The sequence below is a fragment of the Dipodomys ordii genome, unplaced genomic scaffold (genome assembly GCF_000151885.1).
Source record: "Dipodomys ordii isolate 6190 unplaced genomic scaffold, Dord_2.0 Scaffold205, whole genome shotgun sequence".
Classification (NCBI taxonomy): Eukaryota; Metazoa; Chordata; class Mammalia; order Rodentia; family Heteromyidae; genus Dipodomys; species Dipodomys ordii.
The window spans coordinates 1,740,376-1,751,571 of NW_012267421.1; the positions used below are offsets into that span (position 1 = coordinate 1,740,376).

Sequence of the window (11,196 nt, forward strand, 5' to 3'; positions counted from 1 at the left end):
CTTCCTCCAGCACTTATACTATGTCTGAAGCATTAGTGATGCTTACAAAAAAAAGTTAAACCTGTTATCTGTGACCTTGGACCTGATATTTTCAATAGAGAAAAGAGGGAAAATAAGATTATTATCATGGGAAGAATCTGTCAAATATATTAAGGTTGGGGGGAGAGAGCATGGAAGCTCCGGGGGAATGAATGATGTGTTGGCAGCTGATAAGGCCCAGGGTGGGTGCTGCTCTGTGACAGGCATAACCAGTCTGTTTTATACTGACTGGAGTTGAAAAAGAGAACGTCAAGGCAGGAGAGGAGATACCTTCTTGAATCTGACGGTAAATTAAAATCCTAATATCCTAATATGGAACATGTAAAATACTTAATAGAATTGACAAGGGTACCAGGAGTAATATAAAGAAATACTTGTTCATGTATGATGTTGCTGCAGTTAGTTTCTAGGCTTTGTAAACAAGAACATTGACTTTGTTCTTATATCCTCAATGTTTATTTCTTCATGATATCATGCTTGATATAAGTGCTCAGTAAGTTGTGAATTAAATGAAAGAAAGGATTTATTCTAAGATATCAAAAAGTATGTTGTCTTTGAGGCAAAAAATACAGTCATTTGAAAAAGTAAATAAGATCATGTGTGTGGTTAAGTGACTAGTGAGTGATAGTCACACTGCATCACCATATCTGCACAGAGAGATGCAGTACTGGGAGTTGGTTAAGATTTATAGTAAGCTTTTTACAAGTAATTAGAATTCCAGTCTTACTTAGTTACTAACTAGCGAGGTAACTGAAATTTGCTTACACTTGCCTGTGATTGGACTGATTTTTCCTGGGTAATGAATAACATTATTTCCCCTATACGACTGTTAGAAATTAAACAGAAGAAAGCTTAAAATGGAGCTTAGTGCATACTAGGCTTCTGTGGGTATTAGAGAAATCAGGGGTGCTTGTGGGTAGGTAAGAATGATTTATGCCTCAGGCACAGGTTGGATTTACAGGGGTGGGGCAGGATGTCTATGATGAGTTCTAGCTCCAGCATATAATTTGCTTTGTGTAATCACCTGTGCTTTGGCTTCCTTTATAAAAATGAATGCCATAATCTCAGTGCTCAGTACATGTCAGCACCCAACAAGTAATAGCTGTTCTTACTCTCTGGTCCCTAACTCCTTTATCAACCTCATCAGTGTTGGTATTGTGGTGGTGGTAGTTGTCATCATCATTGAAGAGAACACACTGGGGTCTTGTTCTCAAGGAGCTGAGGTTGTAGGAAATAGAGGAAAGGAAAATTTACTTTTGGAGAAGGATCTGACTGTAAAGTCTCCTTTCAGATTAAAGAACTATTTAAAAAGTGTAGTACTTTGATCATGATTATAGGGATTTATATGGCTATAGAATCCGGACTATGAGGCTCCCTATAGAACAAATATTATTCAACATCAATATTCTGAATCAAACTAGTATTATTAGGCTGTATTTTTCTAATATTTCTTTTTTTAATCTTTTAAACGTGTGTGTGTGTGTGTGTGTGTGTGTGTGTCTGTGTCTGTGTGTCTGTGTGTGTCTGTGTGTCTGTATATCTGTGTGTCTGTATTCCAGTCCTGGGACTTGAACTTAGGGCCTAGGTGATGTCCTGAGTTTTTTGCTCAAGGCTAGTGCTCTACCAGTGAGCCACAGCTCTACTTATGGCTTTTTTGGTAGTAATTGAAGATAAGAGTCTCAAGGACTTTCCTGCCTTAGCAGGCTTCAAATCACAGCCCTCAGATCTCAGTCTCCTATGTAGCTAGGATTACCAGTATAACCCACTGACTTTTTCTTTTTTGAGTTTTAAACATCTATTCTTTTTTTTTTCCTTTTTAAAAAATTTTATTTTACAGTAAAGGTGCTGTAAGAGGGGTTACAGTTACATGAGTCAGGTAATGAGTACATTTTATGTCGAGCATTGTTATCCCCTCCTTTGTTTTTCTCCTACTATCTCTCCCCCACCCCCACTCCTCCCTCCTCCCACTTGAAGTTGTAAAGTTCATTTCTGACATAATGTCTTGGGAGTATCATTGTTGCAATGGGTCATTCTGTGTTCTTGTTTCAGCATTTTGTTTTTCCCTTCCCCTCCCCAAATTAGATAAATGTATATACAATCAAATACAAATATACAAATGTATATGCAATCAAATACAGTGACAATAGAGGATATTACATAGGGGGGAGAACATACAAAAGAAACAAAAAAATCTCATAGTACATTAAAAACGACAGCAACAAAGAAAAACCTCTTGAGTCCATATCTTGGGGTTCATTTCTCTTAGCATCATCTTATATGGTCATATGTACATAGCTTTTGGGCTTTTTTGCTCATCTGATAAGATTATCCTAGATATATAGTAATTATTGCAAATAAGTGAAACCATGGGACTTACATTTCTTTAGGTCTGGCTTACTTCACTTAATATAATTTTTCCAAGTCTTTCCATTTCCTAACAAATGGGGCAATGTCATTTTTTCTGATGGAAGCATAGAATTCCATTGTGTGTGTGTGTGTGTGTGTGTGTGTGTGTGCGTGCGTGCGTGCGTGCATGCATGTGTGTGTGTGTGTGTGTGTATCACATTTTCTTGATCCATTCATCTACTGAGGGGCATCTGGGTTGGTTCCATATCTTAGCTATAGTGAATAATGCTGCAGTAAACATAGTTGTGCTGGTAGCTTTAGCATGGCCTTGTTTATATTCACTGGAGTAAATACCCAGAAGTGGGATTGCTGGGTCATATGGGAGCTCTATATGTAGTTTTTTGAGAAACCTCGTACTGCTTTCCAGAGCGGTAAGGTTCCCCTTTGGCCACATCCCCTTCAGCATCTGTTAGATTTCTTCATTATAGCCATTCTAACTAGAGTGAGGTGGAATGACTTAAAGAATTTTTAAGGACCAAAGTTTGGGTTATTTTCTTGTTGTCTTAATTAGACACATGGTAAGAAAGGAACATTCTTAGCTTGCTCCTATGAATTAGAATCTCTTTGGGATTAGATTTGAAAATTTTGTGACTCCTTTTTTTTTTTTTTAGAGAGAACAGTTTTATTAGCCTCCTTGGCTATTTTTAACATAAGATTTAAGATTACCCCTTATAAATCTAGAACCAAGATTATAATACCTGAAAAGCAAGTACAGTTTTGTGACTCCTATAGAAAACCAACAACAAAGTCCAGAAGTATTTTTATATTTTTTGAAAAATGATATTTTTTATTAGTTTGTCTATGTGTATGTCTTTAAAGTCTAGATTCTACACATGAACAGAAACAATGCTGAGTTTGGTTTCTTCAATTTCTTAAAGTTTCATAGATTTCATTGTAGAGGTTTTTACATCTTAATTAAGTCTATGTCTAGGCATTTTTTGGCTATTTTTGAATGTAATAAGTATTCTAAAAAAGATTTTTATTAGTATATGTTAAATATACAAGAGGGCTTTCTTGTGACATTTTTATATACATATACAATGTACCCTATCATATTCACTCCATTTATCACTCTCCTTCCCTCTACCCACTTCTTTTTAAATTTCGTTAGTCAGGTTATAAGTACAGTGCTTCTTGACAATGTCACTTCTTCCTTCCTTCTTCCCCATTTTCTCCCTACTGTCCCTACCCATAAGTTACATAGTTCATTTTTTCATAGTGCATATTGGTTACAATGATCCTTCCCCAAAATGACTTTACTGCAGTATCTCATAGTGCTTTATATTTTATTGTTCAGTCAGAGTAGACCACTCTCTCTATAGCAGCAGAAATAATTTTTCATAAAGCCATAGAAATCATGTAAAGGACATCTTTGTCATTTGGTATTGTCAGTTAAGGTTAGGGATAGTTCACCTAGTACCAGCTAGTAATTGTATGTTAATAAGAATTTTTCTTAATTATTTTTCTCTCTTAGAACGTTATCGCATTCAGAGTGAAGAGTTTGAAGATCTCTGGCTCATAACAAGTGAGCTCATCCTCCGCCTTAAGGAACATTTTGAAAAACAGGGAACCAAAGATTTCGCGTGTTCTTTTTCTGGATCCTTGCCCCTTCAAGAATATTTTGAGTTGATTGATCATCATTTTGAGGTGTGTATGATTGTAACCTAGTCTCCTGTATTCCTTCAGTATACAAAAGAGAACTAGATCCTGAGAACGGTGAATTCCAGGATAGGTGCAGCAGGCCACATGCTTTGCATCCTTCTTATGTGGATGGTAGAATTTATTCCTGCCCACTTGCCTGAGGTTTGATCAGCTGCAGCCATTTATGGAGTGGCTGCCTGGAGCTAAGCATATGTCTTGCCTTGAAACAGAGCTGATTTAGTTCTTGCAATGAGGACTTAACCCTTGACCCAAATAACCCAGTGTTAAAACTATTTGAGCTTATCGGCAGGCATTTGGCTAACTAATTGTAGCAGGCCATAAATGAGGTGTCATTAGAAAGGAAAGTTAGTTTTTTTCTTTTTGGCAAGCACTCCAGAGCTTCTGCATCTAAATGAGGCTTAAACACTTAGAATGCTCTCCCATACCAGTGTACAACATGTACCCCTGTGGAGAGTGCTTAGTTAATGAAGTCTGATAGGACTTTGCTCCTCTGAATGGTGTTACATTTCTTCTTTGGCAGCACCCTCAGAACCTGTGCTAGTCCTCTTAATTATCTCCATGGCGTTACCTTCATCATTTGAAGATTAATTTGATATTTGGAAATAGGCATGTTTTGTGACTGGATTAGACAATGACAGTCATTGCTTCAAAAGTTTATATGTTAAAATTAAGTCATCAGGCTCTACTTATTTTCAATGTCTATAACAGGCAATACACAAGAGAAATTCTGAATCAATTTAAAAATAAAATAAACATACTACTAAATAAGTGGTCATATTAAGATACAATCTATGGTGTGAGTGTATATGTATATAGAGAGATAATGAGGGAACATGAATAGAAAATTTCATGAAAGTCCAATTATGAATAACCATGTCATTATGAAAGAAACTGAATTTACTTTATGACAGTATTTTCTAATTTATTATGCATTGGTAAATGGTGGCACACAGATAGACAGTTTAGGGGAGTTGTTGGACTGAGTATAGAAAGGTTCATAAGCCTTCCCATCCCTCTAGGATGTATTATATAAAATTCTTGCTTCATTGGGCCAAACTGGGGTCTGGTACTTTATGAGCTTTGTGATTCCACAGAAAGACTGAACTCTTATTACTTAGTTCTAGTATTTAAAACATAAAACATTATATGCTCTACTGGTAAGTTGGACATATGATTTCCCTCCTGTCTGTTTGCTAGGAGGGTCCTAGAGTTTCCACATCAGGAATACCTCCTTTCTAAGGAGGTACTTGTGGCATAGGGTAAATCTTGGGCATTTTGTATCTCTGTCTGTCTGTCTGTCTGTCTGTCTGTCTGTCTGTCTGTCTGTCTGTCTGTCTGTCTCTCTCTCTCTCTCTCTCTCTCTCTCTCTCTCACACACACACACACACACACACACACACACACACGTCCATTCTTCCTTTGTTCTTTGTCCACACCTCTGCTTCCAGCCATTAATATGATTTTCAACTTTGAGTCAAGATAACGTTTGGAGCCCAAGCATTCCATCATGGACAAAAGGCATGGATTTTGTTTGTTTTATTGACTGTTGTAATTGTTAGTGCCTGACACAGTTCTTGGCCCTAGGATCATACATTTTTGTCATTTCAGTCATGGCAGGGAGGCTGTACCTTCAAAGGAAGGAGACCATGATTGATATCTGGGTATTGAGAGTGTCTTCTTGTTTGTATGCTTCATGAATTCAGGAATAAAAAACAATAAAAATAAATTACATAAAATTAATTGAGTTATTGATAAGTAAGCCTTTATATTTTTTTAGTTATTAAAGACCATTTTGTTAATTTATGGTAGTGAAAGTTTTTCTCAAGGGAATTTTCCCTTTTTTGGCTTAGGTAGCTACTTAGTACTTCTAAAATCAGGATTGAAAGAAGTTAATAAAATTTTAAGTTTTATATCATGAAATACTTATGTATTGAGGGAATTAATGCACTGCAAAGAAGTTTGGTTTGACTCATATCAGAAATGTAAACTATAATATGGTTGATTTCTGAACATTTGAATTTCCTTCAGAGGTAGCTTTATTATAGTTTCATAAAGCTGAACTAGCTGTTCGCATGAGAGTGCCTCCAATCTTGTGTCTGCCTTCTTCCTTGTGACTGACTGCCTTTCCTTTGTTTCTATTGAATTTAATAAATGTGAGATGGGCAACGATGATGAATAATTTCTCATTCTCTTTCCTCTTTTGTGGTAGCTTTTGGAGACTAATTCCTTGTGCATCTTTGTAGAAATATTCTACATAGTTATGATTATGCTAGTATGTAGCTTTGTTGAGAAAACATGCTCACGGGTAGTATCACATGATGCGGGCTATTCTGAGTCTTTTGTTTGCTTTCATGAACACATTTTGGGTAGCATCTCATGTCAGCACTTACCTTGCAGAATATAGTCTTCTTATTTAACTAATGTTTCTATTGATAGGCATTTTGATTATTAGTAATATCTTAAGACAATATGAACAATAGAACAATTATATTGCAAATATTCTTATATGTATACCATTTCTGCAAATATTATCTCTAGGATAAAGTCCTAGAAATGTTATTAGAACAAAAGCTGTGTATTAAAAGTCTGTTGGGTCAAGTTTTATAGGAAATTGCCTATTTTTCTGTTGCATTACTCTTTTTCTCACTGATTTCTGTTTAGTTGTACTTTTTTACATGCTTTTTAGATAGAATTTTAGGTCATTTTTTAGATAGATTACCCTATAGTTATTGCTATTTGCTATTTGTCTTCTTGCTTAAATAAAAGTTTTTACCATGTAGAATTATCTTTTTTTAATTTAATATCTATTTTGTAGGTTTGAAGCTTTTGACTTTTAAAGGCCTTTTGCATGCCTTTATTTTTTCTAGTGCTTTTATAGTGTCTCTGTCTACAGTTGAGCTTACTGTAAAGAATAGGAAGAAAGGGGCTGGGAAGGTGGCTCAGTGGTAGAGCCCTTGCCTTGCATGCATGAGGCCCTGGGTTCAATTCCTCAGCACCACGTAAGCAAAAAGAAAAAAGCTGGAAGTGGTGCTGTGGCTCAAGTGGTAGAGCGCTAGCCTTGAGCTGAAGAGCTGAGGGACAGCGCCCAGGCCCAGGGTCCAGGCCCCAAGACCGGACCCCCCCCCCAAAAAAAAAAGAATAGGAAGAAATTCTTTCTTATCTCCATGTAGTGAGTTATTACAAAAAAATCAACCAAATAATCAACCTTTCCTCCAGGGATATTGGGTCACCTTTACTACATTTCTATTTGATCTATTCCACAGTATTAACTATGTATTCATTTACCAAATACTGCATTGTTTTAATTCCCACCGATGTATGTATATTTAAATTTGTTTATTATCACTTTCTAAATATTTATTGCTGTTGACTGTATGCTTACTTTAACATGTTTTTTGTACCTATTTCATATTAATGTAAGAAATTCTTCATTGTAGCTACGGATAAATGGTGAAAAATTAGAGGAACTCCTATCAGAAAGAGCTGTACAATTCCGGGCCATTCAACGCCGGCTCTTAACAAGATTCAAAGATAAAACACCTGCTCCCCTCCAACACCTGGACACCTTACTAGATGGAACTTACAAGCAGGTCAGTATAACAGTGTTGATGGTTTTACACCCCTGAATAAAATTTTCTTCCTCACCCTAGACTCAAACTCCAGAATACCAACATAAGGTATTTATTTCCTATGCACTATGGTGAGGTTTATTATTTAAACAACTCCTATCATCATAATTCTTTAGTTATCTTCCAAGCAACTTGTTTGTATTTCCAGTATTATTTAGTTAGTATTTTGAGATGAAGTTTTTACTTAGCCTTGTTCAGAGAGTTCTATTCAAAGAGAATTTTTTTTCTTGCTTTCCTTCTACTTGAGGCTAACTGTTGTCATAGCTTGGGCAAACTAGCTCTTTTAAGGCATTACATCTCAAAAAACCACTCAGAATCATAATCTCTGGCTCAGAATAGCAATTATTAAAACTTAAATTCCATGAATAAGCCTGATACCAATTCCACTGTGATGGAGTCTTTGCATAACTGTACTGTAGACTTTTGGCCACATTGTGCTTTTCATGTTCTTATTTTGTACGATTGACATTCTATGAAAAAAGAAAACTAAAGAGCAGTTTTAATGTTGAGTTGAACCCTCAGGAAACTCTCTGAGCTAAGTCTACTGTGGTTGGGGCATATCATGTATCCCATTACCATACCTCTTGTTTAGTGTGTCTTACCATTACACTTCACCAGGCTAGGAAACATGACTGCCTGGTGGATCAGCCAAGCACCAAAATAACAAGCTCTACCTAAATCCATCCTGCTCTCCAAGGGCTACCTGAATTGCATGGCCCATACCAGAATTTTGTTTTTATTGCAGTAGTAGGGCCTCGCGCTCTCTAGGCAAGTAAGTGTTCTGCCATGTGAGCTACATCACAGCCCTGATACCAGCTTTAAAAAGTGTTTTTTTTTTCTGATACAGTAGTTTAATATTAGATCTGCCACCTATTTAGAGTCCTGTTTTCTTATGCAAGGAGACCTTTCTGCTTTTCTCTGTTCTCTGTTGATCTTGGTGCTGGGATGATCATATGATGAGCAATCAGAGAAGCACCTGAGCAGCACAGGAAACATTTGTTCTCTGTCCCATTTAGCATCTTGTGTATGGATGACACTGTGTCACCACTATGTCACAAGCAATACTTTTGTGGCAATAAAAATAGAAACTAGTATTTTTCTAGAGCTACAGTGTAAACTCTAAAGGCTGGACTTATTTAGTCTTTTCCTCCATTGTATTCTTAGTTTAATATGGTCTTGGCACTTAATAAGATTTTAGTAAATGTTTGTTCTGTGAATGAATGCTCTATTGTTGTTAATGAAGACAGTCTCTTGAAAGTGATGTCTTTGATCCCAGTGCCACTACAGAGAACAAAGCAACAGAGAATTCTTTGAGCCTAGCCTCATGAGTCATTGGGGTGATTTATTTTAAAATACCCATGAGCTGTAAGAAGTGGAAACTCTTCTTTCTTCCTAAACAATATAATTGGAGGACTCAGGCAAGCCAACATAGCCAGGAAGGTTGTATAGCTGCCAGTTCTTGGCTGAGCAGACCTTTCCTTTTGGTTTTTATGAGACTCTGTGTTATAGTGAATGCAAGGCAGTCACTTGTTGAAATGCCCCTTTGTAGATGCCATGTTGTTGAGTTTGAATCCTACCATATTCTAAGTGGGATAATAATTTATTGAGCCTTTTCTCTGCAAATATAACTTTATTTGCTGCCTACAGAATGGTTGAGCTCTTCCTCATACAAAGCAAATTTTCTTTCTCAGAATCTCCTCTCTGAGTAAGCAGGATTGGATCTTAGGTCTGGAGGACTGAAGGGATGTCATGGAGGTTGGACATGCTATGGCTGGGGTTATCTAGGAACAGCTGTGAATTAGATTACATTTATTTAGAAAAATAAGCTTACGTTTTTCTGTAGTCATTGGTATCTTCTGTACTTTTTGGTTGACTTTCTTTTTCTTCCATTTGGGGGTACTGAAATTTGAGCCCAGGATCTTACACTTGCTAGGCAGTACACCTTCCACTTGAGCCATTCTCCCAGTTTGCAGTTGCTTTGTTTTGTTCAGGTAGAGTCCCATGCTTTTGCCTCAGACTGCAAGCAGACCTCCTATCTACATCTCCTGTGTACCTGGGGATATCTCTGTGTATGAAGAACCCCTGCATGTGCTGCCACACTTGGCTTATTCACCTGAGGATCTCACCAACTTTTGCTCTGACTGGCCTTGAACTGTGATCCTCTTGATCTCTTACTTCCTAAGTAGTTAGGATTCCTTTCTCTGCACTTCTGGGATTAAACCTAAGGTCTCATGCATTCTAAGCAACACAGTGCTACTGAGATGTACTCCATTCCTCTACATGTACATTCCCCTACACTGTCATCAACAGTCAGTTGGTCTGTGGAGTCTGAAGATGTTGATCATACATTGATTCATCTGTCAGGCATGTTTAAAGTGATCTATGCTGGGGTTGTTCACAGCTGGCGACACTGCTTGGGCACTAGCTACCTGCTTCCTGTTTAGCATATAGACGTGTTTGTTTTAGATGGCATCTACCATCCTGTCTCCTTATAGGTTTTTACCTTACCCTCTAGAGGGCAGCTTTCTAGGCAAGTGAGCTGCAGTCACATAGATCCCTGGGCTTGGGTTATTTCCTATGGTGGTCATCCTGACACATGTATACATTCATGATATCCTAATACCACTGTATATGCATCTACCAATATAAAAAATCACCTGGATAGTTCCTTAAAGTCTGGTAGAATATCTGAAACTGGAGAATCAGAGGAGGGGATTTTGTTAATTTGTTAACTTCTGCAGTTTTCTTAGCTTCTATTGCAGTTAAATTTTTTGGAGCTTTTTGTTTTTTTGCTATCCAATGCTTGTGCTTATTACTGCATTTGCAGAAAAGCTTTGCGAAATAAGTTCTCTTTCATGTTGTAAAATGTTCACATGCATTTGTGAAATGGTAGATTGGTAGAGTAAACTGAAGTAGGGGAAATTGGACTTACCCTTGGGTTTGGCTTATGTTTTAGGGCTTTTATGTGTGCTCAGCTTGAACACTAACCCTGTGTTATAGCACAGGGAAATATTTACTGATCTAAAAGTTTGTGTCAGATGACATACGTGTGATGTAATGACTGATAGTCATTAATGTTCTAGAAAGACACTTGGCTTGTTTTTCTCTTCTGCAAAATAGAGGCTGTATTAAGTATAATTTTAAACAGAGATCTTGTGGTTTGGAGTTTGTTATTTGTTACTTTTTCTGTAGTTCAAACTTCCTTCCACTCTTTATTTTTATGGCATTGATATAAAAAAATCATTGTAGTCCCACAGAAGTCTAGGAGCTGGACTGCATGGTTCCAGGCACAAAGAATTGCCAGCTCTCCATCTTGAATTGGGGCTTCTAATAGACTTTCCTTGATGATTCCCTAATCCTTTTCAATTCTAGTCCAATAGGCCTTCACTGCCCAGCAGGTAGGGTGTGTGTGTGTGTGTGTGTGTGTGTGTGTGTGTGTGTGTGTGTGTGTGTGTGTGTG

The 11,196-nt window shown here is 37.2% G+C and overlaps 1 protein-coding gene across 5 annotated transcripts in view; it reads left to right on the forward strand.

The window, feature by feature from the left end:
* Positions 1-11,196, forward strand: part of Bbs9 (Bardet-Biedl syndrome 9) — a 322,522-nt gene that overhangs the window by 155,708 nt on the left and 155,618 nt on the right. For all 5 annotated transcript variants that reach the window (XM_013035169.1, XM_013035167.1, XM_013035170.1 and 2 more), the window contains 2 exons: positions 3,920-4,092; positions 7,545-7,697. In XM_013035169.1, the coding sequence (XP_012890623.1) occupies positions 3,920-4,092; positions 7,545-7,697 (326 nt within the window). The remainder of the gene's footprint in view (positions 1-3,919; positions 4,093-7,544; positions 7,698-11,196) is intronic.